The sequence below is a fragment of the Ambystoma mexicanum genome, chromosome 3q (genome assembly GCF_040938575.1).
Source record: "Ambystoma mexicanum isolate Mex_15411 chromosome 3q, UKY_AmexF1_1, whole genome shotgun sequence".
In the NCBI taxonomy this organism is placed as follows: domain Eukaryota; kingdom Metazoa; phylum Chordata; class Amphibia; order Caudata; family Ambystomatidae; genus Ambystoma; species Ambystoma mexicanum.
In genome coordinates, this window is record NC_090926.1 from 248,160,087 (window position 1) to 248,185,415 (window position 25,329).

Consider the following 25,329-nt stretch of genomic DNA (forward strand, 5'->3'; position numbering starts at 1 on the left):
ATACTGCATAATTACAGGAGTGCCGGTCATACAGAACCTTAAGGGAGCGGACCATAGTTTAAGGGGCGTTAGGGGGGAGGGGTTGTTTCAGGGTATGTTTCTGTTGTTTGAGATTTGGGGCAAAACAGAACGGCGGGGAGGGGAGGAAGATAGGGGGGTGCTAATTCAAGGCGCGGACTCCAGAACCCCCCCCCCCCAACCCCCGTGTTCCCTCGGCCGCTACCCAATTACCATTAAGACAACACAAACTGAATATCATGACTTCTGCCTAATCTCGACCGCATGAAGTTTGTACTTCTATTCTAAATGGCAATAAAAATGTTGTTAAAAAAAATATGAAGAGGGATGGGGAAATTCACCCCCTCCTATAAGATAAATGACGCGGAAGAAGACCAGAAGGTATCGTGAATGCCCATACTATTTCGGACCAATTCTTAGTGCTCTAATGATAGACAAGTATGTTGAGAGGTACCCCCCCTCAGCCAGCCCTATAGGTCAGGAGCGGTACAAGTCTACCCCAGAGTGGACGAGGAGCCCCAGGTTGCAACTAAAGAGACCTCAAGGACAGTATAGATTAAAGCGACAAGAAGCCATGTTGCTGACGTCGATAGAGGCACCAGACATGAAGCACACGTGCCATCCGCACATCGGGATACACTCGAATACATGAAGAACACGAGCATACAGTTCTATAGTTAGAGGACAGATACATATACATTTGGAAAGTGGTGAGAGCGCCAGGAACAGTTAATTACCGCGCCAAGCTTCTCCTTAGACGTTTGTTTTTAGTAAAGTCAGCCGGCTGTAGGAAACCTTAAGGCCGTGCTCTCAAGACCCGACTGAAGGTAGCAAGTTTTGGTGTTGGATTCATACACAATTTGTGCTTATTTGTTACGTGCTGCCTATGTTTAAACAATGAGATTATAGTCCACTCATTTGGGCTTGATACCATTTAGAACTTTAATTACTGTGGGTGCCGAAACGTGTTTCAACCATAACAAGGTCTTTATCAAGGCTAGATTGTCAATGTTGATTGTTATCACTGAATTAGTGCATATTTATGGTGGTCTGCCGTTCCTTCGCGGTGGGCCTGGGGCCTGGTGCCCTGTAAGAATCTGAAGGAACGGAGACCACCATACGCAGCGTCAGAGGCAATGAGTCAAATATTGAATCACTTACAGACCAACAGTCAGGGGTACAGTGGTGCAATCAAACCTCTTCCACCAAACTTTCTAAAATGAAAAAGCAACACCACATAAAAGGTCTTGTCCATGAATGTATATGGTACAATGTCTGGCTCTTTTCTACCAGTATGCTTGTGGTACTGATTTCCCTGGCTCCTGGGACAATTAAAAAGTCTGATCTGGACCATTGCTGGGACTTAATCTGCAAGCCCTTCACCAGATGATCTGGCAGATTGGCCACTCAATAACTAAGGTCTAGCCTCACAAGCATCTGAATTCCACAGCCAACACATTCTTGTTGATCATCATCTCAGATCACACAATGACGATGGAAACAACTCCCATTTCTTACTCTTTGTTGACCCGCCCCTGTGGACAGTGCATTAGTGATTGTTACTTTAAAAACGTGCAGAGTATTCCAATGCATCTCTGCTACTCCCTTCCCACTTCTGAAGGGTTTGATTTTTCTCTGCCTGCACGGTTCTTAGCCTTTCAATCAACATCAGCAGGACTGCATGATCTTTTTGGGTCATTGCTGGCCATCTCACGTCTGGACTTCTAGAGCTGGGCCAAGAGCCAACTTTGCTTTGCCCTGATGGACAAATCTTGGCAGAACTAGCCGGCTTCATCAGAGGTCCAGGCAGATGCAAAACTCATGGTTGTCCTAATCCATATTCTTCCTCAAACACTTGTTGCAAGTGTCAAAGTGACATTGCTGCAGACCAGAAAGGCCAAGGACAACAGCCATCTAAAGAATAGTCTTGATAAAGCAGCCCACAGTGGAAAAGAAATCCAGACCATTCTAAATAAATCTCCTACACATCCAAAAATAGCTCACCTCAGGGGTTCCTCTCAGTGGTGGGACTAGGAATATGTAGCTGAAACAGATTTAGAATGCAGGTAGTCTGCACCGGTAGAATCATAATGGCACAAGTGTGCATGTGCCACTATGGCAAGCAGAGAATCCTTTTTGGTTTTTAAAGTTCAATGGGTTCCGAATCTAAGAAAGACAAAACACGGTTCTACAGCCAGCACAGGGAGGACTGTACAAAGGCTTTATATGCACCCTAGGTCATAAAGAGGACAATCCTCCTTACGGGATTTGGCACTGGGCAATGATAAAAGTGACCCATTTACAGATTAGAATTTTCCAATTTTGTGATAAATGCATGTTATAGTACCTTTTATGTCAGGAGTGCGTGGAGTGTTGTAGGCATTGGCATTCTCAATAATATGGCTTGGATCCATATTCTCCTGTTCCACCATCATGAACTGGCTCCAGTACTCAACAGGCAAGGACAGCAAGCGCTCAATCACCTGTGGAAGGAAGGTCATTGTTAGATGCCTCAGACAACAGTAACATTTGAAATCCAGCCTACTCGGGAGTAAAAATCACAACCTACTTTAGGCTGTCTCTTTGTGTCCTGCAGGATAGTCATCGGGTCAGGATCCGGCACAGCATGTGCAACCAGCGTGGGTCCAAAGACCCTAGCCAGGTTAGTGATATCCATCTTACAATCTGGACTCTGTGCCACCCTAAGAAAAAACAAAAACAAAAAGGGAAACCCGTGACTTCACAAAGACTGCTATTCCAATGAAACCCCGAAAGAATCGATCAGGGGTTGGTAAAATGACCAGGTATTCTGGACAAACAAGCCCCATACTAACCATATTACAACACATCAAATCTAAAAAGCACCTCATATGGGGTATAGAAAATGAGCAGGCGATTGCTTACACTCCTCTGTGTTTTGAGAAACAGCTACTAGCTGGCGTTCAGTTAAAAAAAGAAAATATGAATACCTGGATGCTAAACCAATATAAAACTCTACCATGCATCACATGACATTGGCCAATTTACATGAACAGAAGATACAAACCCGAAAAAAAGGAAAAAGTAAAACATTGAAGTTTGAATAAAATAGGGAATTATTTTGTTTGCCCTAGTTTACCTTGCACTGGTGCAACAGAGAAAAATCATACCCACTTGTTTTGGTCCCTGTGATGGCGCAAAATCTATTTCAAGGCATGTCGTGAAGGTGGTAGTAATTGGGAATCAAATTTCTAGCAACCAGTTTTCTGAATCCTGATCGTGCACACCCACACATTGAGAAGAAACACTTGCTGTGAGGAATACACATCAGTCTCCCCACCAATAAGGGGTTGGTACTAGGAATCCACCTCAAAAGGTTCACATTACTACTGCCTCCTTTGGTACATACCCCTGAAAGTGGCCCAATGGTATTAACGGAACCAAAACCAGTCAAGTTGATTTTAAACAAAGACTGCACCCTCTGATACATAAGGAGAGCCAGGTTACATAAAATAATTTCTTCTTTTTATGGAGATGTTTGAGGTCATTAATGTGCATATCTTTATTGATCTTCTGTACGTGTAAATTGACAAGTAGGTCATTTGATGTACGTTACATGCTGTTTTTACTGAAAATCTAGATGTTGGTAAAAAAAAAAAAAAAAAAGCAAGCACAACACCTGCTCATTCCCCCATTCCCCCCCCCCATCAAGGATCTCGCTCCCCACCACCCCCAATCACAGTACTCTACCCAGATTTCCTCTCAGACTGTTAAGATTTTAGGTCCTTTACTATGGAATCTTTTATGCAGTAAAGTTACCCACTCCCACCTCACGTAGTACCCGTTGAAACCCCTTCCCACACACTTCTGTCTATAGCATTCATACGTGCGCACACACACACACACACCTTTGTAGGTGGATCATAAGGAATGCCAATGTGTCTCGGTGTGCCGGGGGGAGTTCATCCACAGCCTGGTAAACTGCAGCTACGCTGTTATCCTCGTCCCCAATTTCTGTAATAAAACCATATCAGAGAAATTCTTGCATCATTGAGAAAAAATGTTTAATGCATCACTAGGAGGTCCTCATTACTTTTCATAGGATCTTTCAGTAAAAGCTATCCCTTGTGCTGTCTATTCTATGGGTTTTTTGTAGACTGTTTTCAAATGTTAATCTAAAAGAAAATTCTCAATGTACCAACTACTATTCTCCAAGTCTTTAATCCCCGGCAACAGTACCTGGAAACTCTTTAGCTAAGCAGATGCTGCATGAATATATACCTTGTTCTGCTCCAGTCCAGCAAACAATGGTTTCTTGTTTGACAGATAGTTTCCAAAGCACTCTGGTGTGGGGCTATACAATTAATTGGCTTTAAGCGTTTTCAGTTTTCTACCCAAAAGATAGACCACACTAAATTGGTAGCTGTGTCAGTAGTTAGACTTGACTCAAGGGAGAGGAAACTCGAGAATAGGTACAGTTGGGTTAGATTCTCAAAAGACGCCAAGAGAGTATACTGCACAGATTTTTCAGTATATACGCTAACAAAATGTTACACATCAAAATTGATCAGATAAGTACTCGATTTGTGGATATAGTCAGACATCTAGTGGTAATCGCAGAGGATTGCATCTTTTTTCCAAAGATCTAAAAAGGACATCGAAATGGGCACGACTATAACACTATCCCCAACGTGACATGCAGTGTACCCAAAATCCTTCACGCCCGGTTGTTTTTGTTCTGCAATGAGGATAGAATGAGAGTACAGAAGAAAAGGTGTAAGATGTCCATGTTCCTTCAACGCCAAGAGGGGAGGAAGGGCGGGCACATGTAAATCTAAGCAGATTGAAGCACCGGAAATACAATTACAGTGGGTGATATATGTCTTCTGATGCCTGCAAATCTGCTTAGAGCAGTACCAGGACATGGTGGGATTTGTGTAGGAACAGCAGTAGAAAACGGTTTTAGCACTGCCTGACCCACCTGAGGATCAGCGTGTGTGTCTAAGCAGTAATGTTAAGCAACAGTGAAGAGAACTCCAGGTAGCCTTTTTGCAAATAGAATCGAGAGGAATATTTACAATAAAAGCTTTAGTGGCAATCCTGTGCCGTGATTAGAATGTGCTCTAGGCATAAAGGGTAAATCTCTCTTAGCAAGAGAGCAACAGAGTTGGATGCATTTGACTATCCATCTAGAGATTGCCGACTTTGAGAAAGGGTCCCCTTCTCTACCGGCAGCAACAGACAAAGAATTGGTCAGACTTTCTTGGTGGTTTTGGTTTATCAAGGTAATACACCACTGCTCTCCTAACGTCTAGTGGATGGAGGTTTGTTTCAGCTGAGTTAGTGGGATGCTGAAAGAAAGTTGGAAGTTCAACGGATCGTTTCATGTGGAACTTAGAAATTAATTTAGGCGCAAAGTGTTGGTGTGTGCGTAGTACCACTTTGTCCTTATAAATGTAAGCAAATGGGTTGTGAACTGAGAGAGCCTTCAGTTCACAGCAACTCTCCTGATAGTGGTAATAGCCACCAAAAAAGCAGACTTCTAGGTGATAATACTAGTCCTATGCATTGGCTCAAAAGGAGGTCCTGCTAGTCTTGTAAGAACATTAAAGTCCCAGCCAGGAGGTGGGATAGAAAAAGGAGGGTGAAGTCTTCAACCCTTCCATGAATGCTTTAATCACTGGAATTTTCCACCAGGAAACCTTGCTCTGAGATGTGGTACACGCAGAGGGCAGCAAGGTGGGCTTTTAGTGAGTTGAAAACGATCCCTGAATCTAAGAGGGGTGTTAGATAAAGGACTACATGTTTAGATCAACAGTCCATAGGGCTGAGGTTTTTAGTATTCCAGCAAATGACAAAACATTTTCATTTACTGGAGTAATAATGTCTGGTGTTGGGTTTCTGTGCCTCTCTAAGAACATCTATACATCTTTGAGGTAGTTGGAGGAGCCCAAACTGACTTCAGCCGCCATGCTGCCAAGCGGAGCATTTGAGGGTGTGTTGTCCCTTGGTCTTGTGACAGCATGTTGTATGGGCAAGGCATTTTCCTTGGTGGGCAGAGTGACATTCTCATGAAATGAGAACCATGGTTGTCAAGCCCACATCAGTGCCACGAGGATTATTGTGACCTGTTCCTGGTGCATCTTGTGAACTATCCCGTTGAGTATGGGACCTGGGGGAAAAAGCATAGGTGAATCTCCTTGACTATACTATCCATCGACCGGTCCTTTGGACTTTCTCTGTGGGTCCCAGAGACATAATCTGGGCCTCATGCATTCTCCAGTGTTGCAAAAAGGTCAATGTCTGGAAGACTCCATTCTTACATTGTGTAAGATGTGTTTTTGCAAGCGCCACTCATGCTCTAAGGCAGTGGTCTTCAAACTTTTTTGGCCTGGGCCCCCCCCGAGCAAAACATTGGGCAGGCCGGACCCCCCCAAATGGGCCAGATTAACTTTTGCGCCCTGTCACCGCACCCTACTCCCAGTACAGACCCTGGCCTCTCCCCACCCTGCTCCCACCACTATCCCAGTGCTCCCGCCCATCCTGCTCCCACCACAGTCCCATAACACAATCACACATTTAAATAAAAAATAAATCACCATAAACGTACCTTCTGCAATTCCCTGCGCACGGTTGCTAAAATGCCCCGCTCCAGCTTTCTCTGCCCGTATGTGCGATGGGGTTTTGAGCACCCTCTCGCACATACATGCATGCAGTGCCCCAGCCAACATTTCCAATGAGCTATGCAAGGCTGATTAAGCAAAACGCACCCAGCGTTGCATGGCTCAGTGATAATGTGTGGCTGGGGAACTGAACTATCAAAGGCAAACAGTGTTTCCCTTTGACAGTTCAGCCAGCCCAGGAGCACTCCCGCAGCTGGAAAAAGCAGCTGAGGGAGTGCACAGTGTTTCACTGGGCTGGCTCCTCCATAATGGGTGAGGGGGCCAGTGGGTGGACGCCCCCTCACCCATTATGGATGCCGCCAGACTTGGACTGGCCTATAGGGCGATGACTGTACCAAAAATGCAAAATGCTAGTGTAGGCCAGTCAAAATAGGACACTTTTGGCCAATGTGGCCCAGTTTGAGGAGTTACTTCACTAAGCAGCTGGTAGTTTTGTCCATTATTGCTGAATAAACATTCTTTAAATATCACAATTTGTTTACATTTGAACAAAACACACCCCCTTGGGTACTATTCAAACAGTCAGTGACTAAAGGACTGAATATCCATTTGCAACTGCTGGCCCCTTTTTCATTGGTGGCTAAGGCCGTTTTATGGTCCAGTCTGACCATGTGAGCTGCCTGTGCCCATTTCCTCCAATCTAAAAAAACGTTACTTTTTTTTAAAACTTTTTTTTTCTTTTACACATTTCATGCTTGGGGGGCGCACCCCACAGTTTGAAGACCTCTGCTCTAAGGGTAGCTGAAAGTCTCTGCTAAGTACATCTGCCAGAAGATCGAGTTCCCCGGGAACATGTTGCAAGTGTAGGAATATGTCATGTTTGAGAGACCATTTCCACATTTTCTGACAGTTTGGACAGACCTGGAGAGTGAATGCCCCATGGCCGTAGTGCCGCGTGCAAGGACCTGAACGGTCTTCCCTTGTAGTCGATTTGTTCAAAGCCTAAAAGACTTTCAAACACAAGTAGTTCCAAAAGATCGATATATCTGGTTGCTACCGATTGTGAAAACATGCTGTACGCAGTCTGTTCTATGAGGCCAGCTTCCCATTCTGACAGGAATGAGTCGTGAGAGTGGCTTGTGCTATGGGGTGGTGAAGGATTTTCCCTTGGACCACCACTGTGGAGTTTGAACAAGGGCCGTCGAGACAACCACTAGATCATCCCACTGACCTCTTGCCCAATACCATTGGCTCGAGACCCACTGCTGCATAGGACACATGCGCAGAAGGGCGTGTGGAACAAGGAAGACGCAGGATGTCATTGCCAATAGCCGCATGGCTTTCCGTACAGTTACCTGACATATGGCCACATACTGAGTGATCTGGAAAAACATGTTTTGAACCTTCTTGTTGGAGGGGAACACAAGGCTGACTAGGGCCCCTAGAAATTGGAAAACCCCAGGCTGAAAAGAAGATCTATTGTCTTTTGGGTGTTATCTAGACCCGCCTGTTTGAGTCTCCAGTTATCAGGCAGTCATTGTCATAAGGGTACACTGGCAGTACCTTGGTAAACACCTTTGGGGTTGAGGCAATGCCAAAGTGGAGTACTCTGAACTGATAGTGAGTGTTCTCAATCTTGAACCCGAGGTTCTTTCTGTGCACCGGCAACATTGAAATATGAAAGTATGCATCTTATATCATATTTAGCAACAGGTTCATTTCCTACAGCATTCTCATCCTGAACTTGAGGTTTGACATTCTAATTAACAGGACACGGGTCTAATGCAGAGCGCATGGTTCGATCCTCTTAGTATATTGAATAAATACCCTTGTTTACCTTAAGATCTGGGATGACCAAGATCGCTCCCTTCTGCAGCAGGGTCTGTACCTTTTTCCAGTAGGATGTGGAGATGTTCTGGAGACAGTCTTCTGCTTGTCAGCAGGTGGTATCTGGAGGATGGAGACATTCTATACAAAAGCCGCAGCTGATGATTTTGAGGACCCACTGATCCGAGGCGATTCCCTCCCATGCGTGGGTGAAAGATGTTAATCGCCCCCCCCCACCACTTACCGGGGGAACATAGGAGGGGCCCTAAACCACCGAGTCATTTGCTGGCTGGGGCAGGGGAGCATCTGGCTGCTGAATTTCTTCCCCTACCCATGCCATGCCTAAAATCCCAGTTGAGGGGTCTGAAAGTTGCCGAATGTACCCTGGCTGGAATACCAGGGAGATCCTCCAGTTTCATAGGTACACTGAGCTGAGCAGGGAAAAGATTGCCAGCGAAAGGACCGTTTGGTATTGAAGGCCCCGCATTGAACAAATGGTTTGGCTGAAATTTTATTCAGAGACGTAGATTTCTGTGCTACTTCGCATCTCGAGGGCTTTGTCCACTGCTTTGCCGAAGAGGGCCAAGTCCAAAACAGGTTTATTAATTAGTGAGGCCGGTGTCTCGGGCGAGAATCCAAAATAGGTAGCCACGCATTGGCGCTCAACAGGGGCGCCTTGCGCCAGTACCCGACTCGCAGTCTCTGCTGAGTCAAGGGTAGTTTTCAATATGTTGTGTCACTTGCCACCCTGTGTGTACTACTGCCAGAAGCTGTGAAACATTTTGCTATGCAATAGTTCTCACTGTACATCAATATAGCTAGCAAGGAGTGTTTTGATAGCTATGCAGGTACTGTAAGCAGTTGACAAAGTGATGCATTTGCCAAAGGCATAAAGCTTCTTGCAGTTCTTGTCGGGGGTGGTGGATGTGAGACTCAGACAAAGACAATGCAACCCCCCCCCACGTTACCTGGTAGTGTAACAGCTAGGGAGTCTGCACTGCCATATCCTCTCATGTATAGTGGATCAGAAGGCGCAGGGCGAAACACCTTCTCGACCAGTGGATTGGCAGCCCGAGTAAGGAGGGGGCAATGCACTTCTTGGCAGAGTTCAGAAGCGGGATGGCCAATGTCAAATAAGTGGCTTACAGGACAGGGCCTGAATCTCACCCACTCATGCAGATGGGATGGCCACGAGCAACAATGTCTTCCACGACAAGAACTTCAGTGGAACTGTCTGCATGGGTTCGAATGGAGGGCCCATGAGCCTAGTCAGCACCACGCCGGGGCTGGAGCCTTCACCGGCAGGAACGAACGGAACAGTTCTTTAATAAACTCCTTAAAAAGACTGACCATAGCTACAACCATCCCGGAGATCTGGTGTAGTGGGAGATAGCCACCAGATGAACTTTGATGGAAGCATGGGCCAGTCCTGCCTTAGCCAATGACAGCAAATATGGTAGCACATGCGGAGCCGTGACCCACAGAGGGTCGATCTTCTGTGCACAGCACCAAACGGCGAACCTCTTCCATTTATGTCGGCAGCATTTAAGAGTGGGCAATGCCTTGGCAAGCACCTCCTTGCAGTCCACTGGAAGGTTGTAACCCGCGAATTATAATGCTGCAGGAGCCAGGCCTTTGGGGATCGGGAGCGAGAGACGGGGGCGAAGCGTGGCAAGGAGGTGGAGGCCTCTTCTACTTGGCCAGGGCAATAGGCATCCTCGTCTGGATCTCCGATACCAGCATATGCAGTGCCGAAAGGATGTCCACTGAAGTCTCTAGGAGGTACCAGAGGTGGGGGGGTGGCAGCTGAGGTGCCAGCAGAATAGGCCGCTGGGGCACCGGCTGGGAGTCCATGCCATCATCGCCTTGCTGCTCTTCCTCAATGGTGGTGTCGCCTTAGTCGGCACGCTCGTCATAGGGTCTGCTTCCTACGTTTCCCCCCTGGATGGTTTGCAGATCGGTGAGCTTCTCAGGAGGATATCCGTACCCAGCGGGCCACTGCACTGACGTTTCCAGCGGTGAAGGTCTCTGACGGGTACCTCTTCTCCAGGATCTTCTCTATGGGGCGGAACGCAGCCTCCCTCCTAGAAGGAAGGGACACCCTGGCCTTGGGGGTCATGTCCTGCGCGGCTGTCTCGGCGGCCTTCGCCAGAGACGCCGCCACCCCCTCGATGGAAGGCTGGGCCATCGCTGGGTGCACCTGGGCCTTCACGATCAGGGCCGGACCCTTGTTGTGCTTGGCCTTCTCCTTAGGGGGAGGGTCTGAGCCCCGCTCCCCCTTGGACTTCTCCGGTAGGGCGGACTTGGGCCTCTCCTGGAGTTTGCCCGGATGGTCAAAGACTCTTGGCCGAAGTTCCCGAGCGTTGACTAGTGACAGAGGCTGGAGACGTCGAACGCACCCTGGCCGCAGAGGAGCCCATCGCACCAGCACTCCTGGTGGCAGTGGACTTGTGGTGCTTAGCCTTCTGTTGGAACCCCGCGGGAGGGGCGCCCTCAAAGGACTTAGAAGCAAACTCAGCCTTCTTGGAACCTAGAGAGGGATGCTGCTGGGACCCAACCAGAGCAGGGGCCTTGGCCTGCAGCCACCCATTCAGCTGCCTGTGCCGATCCTTCATCGTGCAAGGGGCTATCTTCTGGCAGAACGCACAATCCTCCTCCTTGTGCGCCGGGTACAGGCAGTAGAGGCACTCTGAATGCTTGTCGTCCGAAAAGACAAGCCACAGCAGGAGCAAATACTGAACAGGGGAGTTGAATCCTTTTCCTCAGACATGGTCCACGCGGCGTAGGCCTGAGAATCTTCTGGAAGCCTCCACGAAGAAACTCAAAATCCTCCCTTGAGGGGATCTGAAGATTCCGAAAAACGGGTCCCCGTTAATCGGACGGTTGATCGATGGAGCACAAGGCTCGATTAACCGAATAATGGAATACTTTCCAAAAAGCGAAAAACGCAATAAAAGCTCAAGAGCTAAACACGAGAACTCCCAACGCTTGAACGTGTAGTAACAATCTGAAGATGGCTGCCAGAGGAGGGGCTTAGGTTGAGGGCAGTCATTGGCTGAGGGCAGTATGACACAGAGACCAGTGATTGGTTGTTAGGAGAAAGGCAGTTCAGAAATGAAACAGATTTTTTCTTTACCAAGGATTCCCCGCTTGACGGGGAATATTCATGAGCATGTGAATCCATGCCAGACCCCATGCTGGAGAATATATTATGCAGTTTAGCCTCAGGGACAGATAGTGGGCCGATTCCCCTGGTCATCTGCGGGGTCCAGGCATCTGATCCTGATAAACCGGGTCATGGGAGCCATCATTCCCAAAGCCGGTCAAGTGGCACAGCGAGTAGAGCACTGCTTTGACACCCGTGCACAGCTTGCTAACGCAGGTTCGAATACCGGCAGAGCCAAACTCAGCCATTTATCCTTCCGAGGTCGATAAATGAGCACCACACACCGTGGGTAATAATAAGCAGCGCTCAGATACCCGAGGGCTCGTAGCGCTATATAAATGCCAAATTATTATTATTATTATTATTATCTGGATTTGGGGCAGAGCAGACATCAGGGTCATATTTATCATCCCGAAAAATATTTGTAGGAGGATCAAATAATATCTAGGAGGAGAGAAGAACGAGCCTGAGGAGAGTGAAGGCTAGGGGACTTCAAAGGCCTAGGACATTTATCCATAGGACGTGGCCTCTTACGGTGTGTCGCCAAATTTTCCAGAAAAGCCCATACATTCTGACAGCTTTGTCATGCAGGCTTCATACCTTTCTCTAGTCCATTGCAGGGGAATGGGAGTCTTCAGGAAGAGGAAAGGCAGAGTCAGAAGGAACAGGGTCAGCTGTAGGGTCTGTGACAAGGGAGGGGAGGCTGGAGAATACCCAAAAAAGGCAAGGAGGGGAGGCCTCCTGGGGGCCAGAACCACGTGTAGGGGCCTTGGGCAGCGTCTTCTGGAGTTCGGGGAGCGTTTTTGCAAGGTAGTTTTGCCTCGTCTTTCGATGCCTCGGCGCATGCGTCGAAACCTTTGAGACGGTGCCCTGTGACGCCGAAGCCTTGGAACCCTGTGTCGGCCACGATGGCGGGCACCAATGGCTCTTCGACAAATCCGAAGGAGGCCGGGGGGGGTTGTTAGTTTGGCCCTTGTTGCTGGGGTGCAATTTCCCCATAGCACTGCTGACGGCAGACTCCACGGTTATGTCTTAAGATTTCGAAACAGAGACATTGCTGCTTATGGACTCCTTGTCCGCCTCAACGGCGGGAGAGTGACTTTCGGCCTGCATAGCATAGGGCGCCCACCACTTGGTGCATCTGTCCTTAAGATTCTTAGGCCTAAAGAGTTTACAGACCTTGCAAAGCAGTTTGTCGAAGTTACGAGGGAGACAACAGTTAAATTCCTTGCGAGTGTCCTTCCACAGACAAACAAAGGGCAACATTTTAAAAGGAGTTTGTGAAATAGTAGCATGGAAAAGCAGCCTGACAAGAAAAGGAAGAGGTGGAGGGGTAGAAAAGAAAAGGCATTCTCAGAAGATAAGTTTCAAGAGAAAACGTGTCCCCACTCAACTCTCCCTACTCTTTCACGGCTTTTTCCATTCATTAGCAATGGCCGCATCGCGCCCTCTTTTTCTCTTTCCCTTCCCTGACCCCCGATTGGGTGCACTGCCACATTGTTCAAAAGGGAAATGTATCCCTTGCCAACGCTTGGCATGGCACTCAACATCAGATTGAGCCTGGGGTGAGTGCTTTTTTCTATGCTGTGTTCCCGCTCCATTTTTTAAATCTTTTACTGCTTGTTCCATGCTTAGCAATCGCTGCCTCGTAATCTTGTGCCCCTTCCTGGTCTCTTTCCCTGCCGCCTCCCTCCCCACCCCCCGATTGGGTGCACAGCCCCTTCTTGTTAATTCAGTAGGGTAGCCTGCTGCGGCTAAGGGCCCAGAGTCAAAGGGCAGCTCCAGATGGTGTTTGCCGTGGGAGCATGCAGTGCATCCTTCAACCAGCAGCGACAGACAAGGTAAGGTAGGTGCGGGCAGGGGGAATGGCCATTGCTGCTCCCTATTTAACTGTCCCTCCTCTCAATCTTCACATTCGCAGTTGTACGGTATCCATACCAGGCACTAGGTACATTGTTGTAGTTAGCCAATGGGGCTTTTCTCACATTTCTAGAAAAGTCAAGCCTGCCCGTTTTTGCATTGCTGTTCTATTGAAGATTAGGCTTTTCTCCATCTAGGATTTGTTCCCCTCCGACTAGAAAACCATGCTTCTACTGCTCAGAAACCTAGATCTTTTCCCCTTTATCCGGGACACTTGGTTTCTAGATTGTTGCTTTGATGTGTGTTGTAGTTTGGCGGTGTGCACTGCAGTTCTCCTCTGTCTCCCTCTCCTCTCCACGCTCACCCTACACTGTGCTTCTTTCAATCTCCCCTATCGTTGCTAACTGCTATTCTATCATCTACCCCATCTCGCTTTTGAAGCCTGGAAGGAAAACATTCAAGAAGTATCTCCAGGTCTCCAGTCCAGGCCCGTCATCGCTGACAGCTATGCCAACGCTTCTTCCAGGCAGACAGTCACTGACACCCTCTCTGTTGTTCCCTCTACAGACCTTTGGATTCCCCATGTTGTTTCAGTGCTCTCCCCTTTCTCTTCCATTAATGGAAGCACTCTTGGCACACTTCCATTCCTCCAGGGCCATAATTAGTGTCAGGTCCAAATGCAATCCTGCAGGAGCAGACGATAAGTCCGCCAGACCACTTAGTCTGGTCCTCCCAACAATACTTCAATTACAACTGCTGATGTGTCCAGGCCAGGGGTAGGGGGAAGTGGATAAAATAAAAGAACAGGTTTCCTCCGAAAGCCTACGTCTCCAGAATCTTGCAACTTCCGGAAACCTGCAAACAAATACATCTATGGTTACACATATACAATTTAATCGATACCCACTTTCTCCCTGGCTTACACGACTACCTCCGCCCCAAGCTTGGAGGCAACTTTCCAGTAAGACAGCGTATTATGACTGTTCTCCTCGAGTAGGCTGCAATCCTTTCTTTCTTGTTTCTTTTATATTCAACTGAGAAAGGCTCGCTAACTATCTCTGCAGACCAAAGTTTCACTTCTTCCCTTTCCTCTAGTAAATGAAACTTCAAAAGAAGGCATCGTGTTATTGTTTATTTTGATTGGTTGTGCCTCACGCCTCCTCACTTAATTCTATCTTAATCCGACCAAAGCCAGGAAACTGACGCCTCGTACGTCGGTCACCAAAACATCTAATGATGCACAGCCTAGACTAATCCTTTAGCCCTCACGTGGACTTCCTCGAATGCACCCAAGATGCAGCACGCAAAGTCCTTTACTTGAGAGCGCTACCAGCTGAAAATTCGGCAATATGTCTTCAATAACTATTTACATCCCTCATTAAATGCACAACAAAAATCGTGAACAGTCTCAATTTGTCTTCTCTTCGTATGACAAATTCTTGTCACTTATCTGGGATTTCCTTTCACTGGATCACTCCAGAAGTTGCTCTCTGGTAGTTTGCTCCTGTTCTTGCTGCAAACTTCAATTATCTTCTAAATTGTCTCAGGAGTCTCCTGTAGATGTGACCTTCCTTGACTGGAATGAAAGGCAATTTAGAATCTGTCAGATTCCAAACCATCTCACAATGCTTTCAGAACCAATCACTGTGATTCAGCTCAGCCACCATCTTTTGTTGAGACAATTCCCGATTCCTGCAATTGTTTATTCAAGGAAAGGAACAGACTTCTCAGCCCAGACAAACTCAAAATTGGAAAGACTACAAATGTACACTGTTCTAATGCCAACACACCTGTCCTGTGCCCAGAGCCTCCCATCTGATACTTAATGAGACCCTGACAAATGGCACGGTCATGGTCCAGGGTTCTCGGCCTAAGCTCCTCCTTCTTGATCAGTGTCTTCCATCTCTCATCAACTTCTTCTCTTCTCCTGCCACCACAAATGGGTGTATCAAATTCCTGTACCATTCCAGGGAAAACCTTCAAAAGTGGCAACCAGCTTCACTTAGCTGCTCTCAACTCTACATCGGTCACCTCCTAGAAGACCTCAACATCCTCGCTATAACAGATTTAGTTGTCTCTTGTGACCAGAGGGCTACAAAGATCCTCTCTAAGCGCAGGCCTAACCAGTCCAAGGTCAGAGTGCCCCTGATCTTCCCCGAATGGTTCCCTGCTACCATCATACCTACTCCGTCCTACTCCTCATTTGAATGCCTCGTCTGCAGACTTTGTGCCTCTCCTATCCTTTCTGACTTTGGACACCATCTACAGGCCCACTGGCCCAGTCTCCCTCTCAGAGTGGGCCGACCTCACCCCTTCTCTCCTGGCCTCCACCTCCAAGCTTCTCCTCCTCAGAGACTTCAATATTGACCTCGACTCCTCTGATGAGGCCTCTGGAGTCCTCTGCAACCTCCGACTCTTTTCCTCTCCATTCTCACCCCTTATATCTGATGCACTCAGCCAGACACACCTTGGATGTTCAACCTCTGCAGACATTCCCATCTCCAACCCTCCCACTACTCTTCTCTCCTGGTCTGAAGATGCTCTCCTGTCCTCTCCCCTCGACCTCCTGGGTCCCCCGGCTAAGGCCCCGCCCGCATTGCCAGTCTCCTCCATCATTCGACCTATTAAGCGAGTGCCAGCTGCTGCTTTTGCTGCCACCTTCATTCCCCCTCCAACTCCTGCCGCTGACTCTCACGCAGCCCTTACTAACCTTCAACTCTCATCTCCAACACTTCAGACATCCTTGCCCCAGTCATGAACATCCGCATGAAGCCTGCCTCCAAGAGCAACACCTGGTATGACTCCTACCTGGCCTCTCCAAAACGCAAGTGCAGAAGTGGCAGGATTCGAGCACATCCTCCGACAAGCTGGCCTGCCGCCCACTCCAAAGGGAATACAGACTTTCCATCTGCTCAAAGAGGGCCACTATCCAAGCCTGCATCTCTGGGGCCACTAACAAAACTGCTAAAGCCTACCACAGTTGTCATTTCTCCTCTGCCTTACCTGGCCCTACACTAGCCTCACACTTTGCTAAAACTCAGGACATCCTGTCCTCCCCCTACTCAGCATCACTCCCTTCCCCCCCCCCTCACCTGCTCTCAAGCCTCCCTTGGCCTGCCCCCTCCCTTCCCATTCTCCTCTTTCTCTCCCATTTCACCTGATGTGATTCATAGACAAGTCTACTCTATGAAAGTCTCATCCAAACAGGTGCTTAGCCTACTCTAGAACTATCCAGGACAACATCGCCTCCCTTGCTCCAGCCTTGAATGATTTCTGTAATCACTCCTTTGCCACTGGATCCTCACCATTACTCCTCAATCACTACTTTGTGCACCCCCTACTCAAAAAGCCTTCTGCCGACCCTTCCTGCCCGGCTAACTACTGCCCTATCTCCAGAACCCCTTTCCTGGGCCAAATCTTGGAGAAGCTTCCCATCTCCCAGCTTATCCACCACACTGAATCAGTTGACTGTCTTCATGAGCACCGGTTTTGCTTCAGATCTGCCAAAGGCATGGAAACTGCTCTCCAGAACACCTGTGAAGACTTGCTCTCTAATCTCGATTCCAACTCATTCTGTTCTCATCCTTCTAGACCTTTCCTCTGCCTTTGATATGGTCAATCATGCCACCCTTATAAATCGGCTCAGATACCCTTGGCAACACAAACCTGGCTCTGGACAACTTGACTTCTTTCCTCTCCGAACAACCTTCCAAGTTCAACTGGCCCCTTTTCTCTCCTCCATCACTCTCCACCTGTGGTGTCCCCCAACCTCTACATTGCCCCTTTAGCCCATTTGATCTCCACCTTCTCTCCTAACTGCCAGTGTTACGCAGATGACACTCAGCTCTCCTTCAAGCTTCCCTCTGCTTCCTCCCCTCTCATTCCTGACTGTCAGCTATTCAGGCATGGTGCACTGCTAACTATCTCTGCCTTAATGACATAAGACTTACATTCTTTTCATTGGGACCCCAGCTCTCCTACACTCTGGCCACCCTCCGTGGGCCCTGGTCATCTTCGACTACTCGCTCTCCTTCTCGTCTCACATCACGGACAAGGCTTTGCGCTCACCTACCTCAAACTCTGTGGGTCAGACCCTTCTCGAAACTGGGGGGTGGGGTGGGGGTGGCAGATCCCTCTCCTCTGCAGGTGCCACCCTCTGGAATGGCCTCTCAGCCTGGAGCAGGATAACCTGAAACTGCTCTTCTCCCTTCCCTCTCCCTCCTCCTCAGCTAATCTACCTGTCCGCTCATCCTGACTGGTGACATGGTTGCCCTCAGATTCACACAGGGTGCATACCCCCTCCTGTACCCCCCCCCCCCCGTAACCATTGTGCACTGCCTTCTGGCCTACCAAGCACTTCCGGTCTGGGAATGCACTTGTGTAGTCCTCTGCCGTCCTCACACTTACTCAGAGCCCTGCTGCCCTGCCTTCACTTACCCCTTCCCTGCACTTCTCCCCTCACCCCTGCACTTGCAATCTGAATGTCACAAGGTCCAGTAAGATTGTTTGTCTAATCATCCCTCAGTCTCCCCTCCTTGTCTTGTGGCACCTAGAAACACTTGTGTAAAGGCATGTTATAAATACCAAATCATTTACAGCTAGTACCTTCGTTAACACCCTCAGGGCTGAAGCAATGTCGAAGGGGAGAACCTTAAACTGATAGTGCGTGTCCTCTATCTTGAACCCGAGATAGTCTGCACTGGCATTGAAATATGAAAGCAGGGGGATTACTTTGTGAAGAGTTGCCTTCCTGAACGTCTGGGGTTTGACATTTGTTTGCAGGACACAGATCTAAAACTGGGCACAGGTTGCTTTTTGGGTACAAGGAAGTATATTTAATAAAGACCCTTGTTTACCTGGAGAGGAGGGACAACTTTGATGCTGCCCTTTTCCAGCAGGACCTGGACCTCGTCCAATAGGATGTGCAGATGATCTGGTCACCTGCTTCCGGGTGGATGGTAGCAGGGCGGCTAGAGGAACTCTATGCAGTACCCGTGGGTGATGCAACAGTCTTGTGTACCCACTGATGTGATGCGATTTCCCCCCCAAAGATGTTAGACGTCCTACGACTGATGTAGTGTGGGAGGGGACTTGTACACCCGAGTCACTTGGAGGCAGAGGTTAGGGAGCCTCTGGAAGAAGTGTTTCTGCTCGCCCTCATCAAAATCCTTTTTGTTGAGGATTCTGGAAACCACCAGCAGAGCCCTCCGTGGAAGCCCAGTTGGACCCCCCCGAACCAGATTGTCCTTGAGAAGAGCGGGAGGAAGAGCGGAGAATGACTGCCTGCGAAAGGGACGGTGGGTGTTGACACTGCCTCGTTGGACGAAGAGATTAGCAGAGATCTGACCGAGCGATTTAACGTCTTTTGCTTCTTCTTGGCGGTCTCCAAAGGACACCAACTGCTTTGCCAAAACAAACCTGAATTCTTCATCCAGGCGATGAGGGTTCCCTGGGCAAGGTAATGCCCCGCAGTTTAAACAGAGTCCAAGGTATTTTTAAGAATATTCTGGGTTACTTGCCACCCTTCCACAACCATGGCTAAAAGGAGTGTGTTCGCGGGTTCTGGGATATGTTGGAGGCCTCTCCTGGACGAGACCCCACTGAAAATCATTGCAGCTCGCCAGGAGCGTGGTATTGTTGGCTATCTTGGTGGAAAATGTGGCAGAGGTGCAAACCTGTTTGCCAAGGGCACACAATTTCTTGCAGTCCTTGTCGGGAGGGGATATCGATGAGGACAGTGGTACCCCAACCCTTTTCCGTGTAGTAGTGTCGATCAGGGAGTCTGGGACGGCATGCCCCCCAATGTACAGCGGGTCTGATGGAGCTGGGCAGAACATTTTCTCCACACAGAGAATGACCGCATGTGTGAGATGGTGTGAGCAATGAGGGGGGCCAGACGCCTGAGTTCAACATAGGGATAGCTTGGCTGACCGGGGTCTTCTCAGGGACGACTTATTGTGTGGTAATCTTAAAGAGATCAGCAGCTTTTTTCAGAAGGTTATAACAGTATCTGTTCATCAACAGGCGAGTCCCTGGTTTGGGAGGCAGGGGGAGCGTTGTCCAGAAAAATGTTCACCAGTTCAGGGTCATGTTAGGGGGAGGGCAACTGCCACATGCCCTGTCATTAGCAGGGTTCCAAGTCCAGGTCCCGATAAGCAGGATCTTGGCCACCAGAATGCTGGACATGGACAACGATTAGGGTCATCCAGAAAGACATCCACCTGGGATTCTTCCAGGATTGAGAACCTGGGGAGTTCAGCCTCAGTGAATTAGGAAGGACAGGACTCAACATCCCCATTGTAGAGAAGCAGCCTCTCTCGCTGGTGACAAACAGGTAAATATGGTATCTAGAAGCCCATACCCCGCCTTCCTGTTCAACATTACAAAAATCAGGAGCATTGTCCATTGGGGCAGCTAGGATGCCCTTATAATAGGTAGGTACTTGGGAATTGGTGATACTAGACACTTATTTAGGACAACATAAACCATAAAGGAGTGTTTACATTGCACACATTAACAGAATATAGATTTTTGATGTAGAATATAGGTCAGCAAAAAAAAGAAAAAAAAACAAAACCATTAACCCTGCCTACAAATTTACAGCTGTGCACCGTTTTGGCAGACCTCTCCGAGGTGGCCAGCCAAGCTCAACTTTCACAGACACGCAGAGAGACACATGGATTGAGGTTTCTAGGGTACACTAATTAAGCTTAAAAGTAAATTCATTCACACATGCCTTCATTGGTAGGGCCTGTGTAAGGGCAGACATGTATTTTGGCAATTTCCCAAGGCCAAAATTAGAAGCAAGAACAAAAAATAACCTTGATGTAGGACCTAAAATGTCTTGGTAGCCACCTTATGTGGCAAACGCTACCAACTTAGTAAAAACAGTGTTCTGAAGATCCATATGTTAGTGTTGGCACCACTTTCATCTTAAAGAAATCCACAACGGGGATCATTGAGAACCGGCCAAATCTATTATTCAATATAATTGCCTGGCTTGCCAAAGATTTGGCACTGTCTTTTGGCCTACCAGCCGCAGGGAATCAGTAACCAGGGCTGCGATGTAGTATTCCCAAATATTTGAATGCCCCAACTTGTTCAATTCGTTTGATGCATGTTCCACTCAAGATTTTATTGATCTTTTATTTCTCCAGCACTAAAATTTTCATTTTTGCTGTGTTTATCTGAAGGTTGTTTTCCTCCACGTACTTGGTTAATTTGTCCAATTGACCTTGCAGGCACGTGTTTTGTCAATTAATACCAGGTCGTCAGCGTATAATAGGCAGCTTTGTTGACCCACACCTATCCATGGAGGAAAACTGTTTTGCAGTGTCTAGCGTTAGGTTGAGATCTGCCAAGAATAGATTGAATATGATAAATCTTCCCGTCCTGTGTCGCCCCAAAACCTTTTGCTTGGAATAGGTAACTATTCTACCTTGTCCCTAGGTTAAGTGGAATCTCCCCCCCCCTCTCATGGGTTGCCGTTTAGTCGCTCCATAGTGTATGGTTGAAGTTATAGTTTCCTACAACTTTTGGGCTTAGGCTGCATTGCCCCTATGGGCTCCCCTGTTGGCAGTGGTTTTACCTTTACGACTTAGTAATATTTTACTCACAGGCTGTCAATTCAGCTTTCGTAATGCACAGGAGGGCCATTTTTTTTTTAAACTAGCTGAGGTACCATGCTTTGCCCGTGACCTGATCGAGTGGTGTCTCATGTGCCCTGGAGGATGTTGCCCTTGTCCTCTGGTCGGCAAGTCGTGCTGCTGTTTTTTGTGTTTCAGAAGCTCTTGATATTGATTTTCGCTTTGCATCAGATGAAGCTTTTCAAAGTGATGTTCGTTTTGTATGTGGCATGTTTCAGTCACTGAATGGCTTCAGCACATTTGAGAAAATGCCCAAGAAAGATTGAGCGATTGTGCTCTCTTCTTGTGAAAGTAAACTGTAACCTTGCCATTTCCCATATTTGGAGTGGCGTGATAAAAAAAAGGCTATTCCCTTTAAAAATGCTTTAATAAACTTTTCAAACTGTATACAGTAGTAATACATTTCAAAGGAATAACCAACACATCGAACATTTTGCTTCAGACACTTCCAAATTTTGCCTCCTAAGACTTACTGTAGTGAATCGGGGTGCGCATCAGTAAATGTGTGTCTACGGAATGAATTTCTTGCATCCTAACAGACTACGATCTTGCCCCAGACAAATGAGGAATCCATACAAACTTTGGTAGCAGTGAGTTAAACGGTGTGGATTTGTATAGCTGGACAAACATACATACATACATCTTTATATATAAAAGATGGTGGGCCCCTTTTTCACCATTTCTTATGTGCATGCTGTTTGAGGTCTTCTCCCACTCTAGGCAGAAACGACCTCAGTGAAGTTTTGTTTTCGGCGGGAATCCTTTGGATTCCCCGCCCAGGTTGCTGAGTGTCTGAGAAGGCAGGAAGCGAGGGAGGAGTCCACACCTCTGCAGCCCTTTGTCTTACACCTTGCCTGAAATGAACCAACTCCCAGTGAGGGGGTTGGGCTACATGTCCTGATTGGAAAGCCAAACCGCCCCTTTCTGTAAAATTCAGGGGGAGATTGCAGAAGTTGTGCTGTAGTTCCTGTCAAATGCACAGACCCTGGAAGCTGCTGAGAAGTCGACCACTGGAGCTGAAACCAAAGAGGAAGCTGAAAATGAAGATACGACGGCCGTTGCAATTTCCAGCGGCCGGAGAGCCTGCTGTGTAACCAGAGCCTGCTGTAACACTTCCTTTCAATTGACCGGCCGGTCCCGAATGAGACAACTCTTACCCAGAGGCTGGTCGGATCCACTAGTCTCAGGAAGTCCTGCATTTTGAGCCATCTCACAGTGTGCTGCGACCTTGCTCGGCTGCAATACTCATTACCTGGGACCTCGAGCCACTGCGCGGTGCACAGTCTTTTACAAATTCCCTATTCTTGCTGAAACTTTGGGGCTTCCTGCAGGACCTCCAGAGACTTGATCGGAGTCCTTGAAGTCCCTTCACCAGAGTGCTCGCCAGGATTAGCGACAGGAATCCGACCAGTGATATTCAGTTTTATCCTGGATCCTGAAAAGAGGGTGCCAAAACCACGACCAGCCTTGAAGAAACTCTTGTCTGGAGCCTTCCCCGTTGATCCCTGCTGCAAATTCCATTCCAGTGTCCTTTATTCAGTCACCACAAAAAGGAATTCAAGGACCAGGTTTTCGACTGCAGATCCTGAAGACGTCCCACTGTAAACTCCTTTTCTATGCTGAAATACTGTGTTGACTTGAGTATTACTTATCTTAAGCCTTGTGAGATACCTGTGAAACTTTGGGGGCGATTCACGAGTCCTCATCCAGTTTTCCCAGGCCCAATGCTAGACTGTCTCCGAGGTGTCTTCTCTGAAGTAAAGTACTTACTTGTTTGAAGAGCCTTCCTGAGGAACTCAAGACTGTTCAGCATTCTGTGCCTATACCGACACTGCTAAAAGCTGGCCTCTAGATCACTAGGGTCCCTCTTCTGCTACAGAGAAACCTCATGCTTCAAGATTAGGGAAGGCCTTACAAGGTCAGGCCTTTGAATTGAATCGTATCAAGTGTTCAAAGTATTTTACTGATGTAGTATTGGTAACTGTCCCTCTAAAATAGTAACAGTTACAAAGTTATTACCTTAGAATGTGTTCTGCCATTACTAAAAGTATATAGGGTAACTTTACTTGCATGTGATTTGGATCCTCCTCTTCTCAAAAGGGATACTGTTGGCTTCACTGGATTATTATAAGTATAAATTCACTAACTGGGGCTTGCTTCCCCAGACTTGCTGTGTAGCCTGTCTAGAATGTGTCTGCCTTGGGGTTCACCTAACGTGAAAAGCTGTGTGCCACTCTGAATAATTGTACCGTGGGTTTTACTGACCTAATCCTAAAATTGTGTAAAGAGTTATTGCTTACCGTAATCAGTGTTTCACCGATCTAAAAAGCAACTGTAATGTATTAACATTAGGTCTTACTCACCTGGTATAACTGAAGATAGTCATAAATGTAGTTATTGGTTCATACCGTTCCATTAATTTAACTCATTGTCACTGCATGACTGACAGGGGTCTACTACCCTTGAATATCTACTACCCTTGAATTACTGACTGTATTAAAAAGGTTTACGTAACCTGGTTTTACTCCAAGAATAGCCGATTGCATTCTGAATGCATACCTTGAACTACTGTTCTCAAGGTAATACTTTGGGTTATATGCGGTACGTATTGATTTGGTTTTTATAATTGTGTTTATAGGATGTTATAGTATTTATTTCAGAAAAACGAAAAGGTGATGGCTGGAAGGCTAAGAATTGATCTTAACCTCTGGCATTGCTCTGGGGTAACCCTCCAGACCATTGTTCGCCTGCCAAGCCATTGCAAAATGGGAAAGGCCATATGCAAATGAGGCTTGGTCCTGCCACAAATGAGGCAGTCCAGCCCAAACTGCTTGGTCACATCCCTTCTGCACGAGACTCCCCAGGTGTTGCCCTTTTCTACCATGCCCCATACACAACACCAGATTCGGATGCTTGCCATGGGGGGAGGTTCTCCCTCCCAGCTTCTGCTCTCTCTCCATAGAAATAGAAAATGGTAGTTTGTATTTCTCCTAGCAGCAGTTTACTGGGGGGGGGGGCAACATATTTGGTAAGTACACTATGCGCAGAGCCCATCTCGGCAAAAAAAAAACCCAGGGAAGTGAATGCAATAAACCATGGCTTTTCACAGAGGACCTTGCTTTGCTGTGGCCTACCTTAGGCCGTGGCTAGCAGGCTGTTACCAAACCTGTACGCCCTTGAACACCGGGCGTATAATAATGGCATTGGGAAACAAGAGGCAGGATTCACAGTTACGAAGAACGGGTTCTGCATTTTTCACACCATCCACTAGATTGTGTGTTGTTGAGAAGAAATCTATAGTATCAGTAGACACCTGGTGGCACAGGTATTCATGGCCACACAGTCACTCCACCAATACTTCCCATCCCCATGGATCCAAACATGCACACAGAAATAAAGTGAGTGCCGGAGGAGGAAGTCGTCTTAGGTCCAGAACGTCATTCTGAAAGGAATCGAGTAAGCATCCAATCTCTATACTGGAGAAGAGCTGTTGCACACAATATGACTGGCTGTGCACGGCTTTACATAACACATGAGGAAATCCTATTGTAGGAGTAGTGAACCCACCCCCACCCCCCCAGACGCACACTAAATGAACCAAACGGGTTTCACCTACTGAAAACAACCATTATAAGGCAGGGTTAAGGACAGCATGTGAATCTAACATATCAAATGCAAATCTGTTAAATTTAAGTAATGTATTCTTTTCCAAGATCACAAGCATAGCTTTACATGTTCCCCCTTACAATATCACTGAATGCTAAGCTCTTACATATCCAACAAAGCCACTCTTCAATGGAAATGGCAGTCTTACCTGCTGCCGCCATGAAAGTCTTGTTGAGGCGGAAGGTAAGCAGGGGCTCTTTTAAGTTTCGCAGAAAGTCTTTTAGAAAACCACACACAGCATGGATATCATCTATCTTACTGAGCAGAGGGACAGTCTTACTGCGTAGGAACTTCTCCTTCAAATCCTTTACAGTCCGGTCACAACCTGAAATCCGATACAGGCCTGTCTGCCAGTGGTGGATGAAGTAAAGAAAATTAAAAAAAAAAAAAAAAGAAAGTTCAGCAACCGTAGATTCCTACACCACTAAAATCTACTTCCTAAAAATTCCTTTTATCACCACATCAAGTAGTTCCAGCTCCTAACTCCTAGCATAATATCCCACTCACATTTACTGTTAAAACTGCAGAGATCAAATTAAACAAA

At 47.4% G+C, this 25,329-nt stretch overlaps 1 protein-coding gene across 3 annotated transcripts in view; it reads right to left on the reverse strand.

Annotated features, from left to right (window-relative positions):
- The window catches only part of RACGAP1 (Rac GTPase activating protein 1), a 176,102-nt gene that overhangs the window by 31,570 nt on the left and 119,203 nt on the right, over window positions 1-25,329 (reverse strand). For all 3 annotated transcript variants that reach the window (XM_069653668.1, XM_069653669.1, XM_069653670.1), the window contains exons 12-15: window positions 24,934-25,132; window positions 3,906-4,011; window positions 2,588-2,720; window positions 2,366-2,501 (exon numbers count right to left, since the gene is read on the reverse strand). In XM_069653668.1, the coding sequence (XP_069509769.1) occupies window positions 2,366-2,501; window positions 2,588-2,720; window positions 3,906-4,011; window positions 24,934-25,132 (574 nt within the window). The remainder of the gene's footprint in view (window positions 1-2,365; window positions 2,502-2,587; window positions 2,721-3,905; window positions 4,012-24,933; window positions 25,133-25,329) is intronic.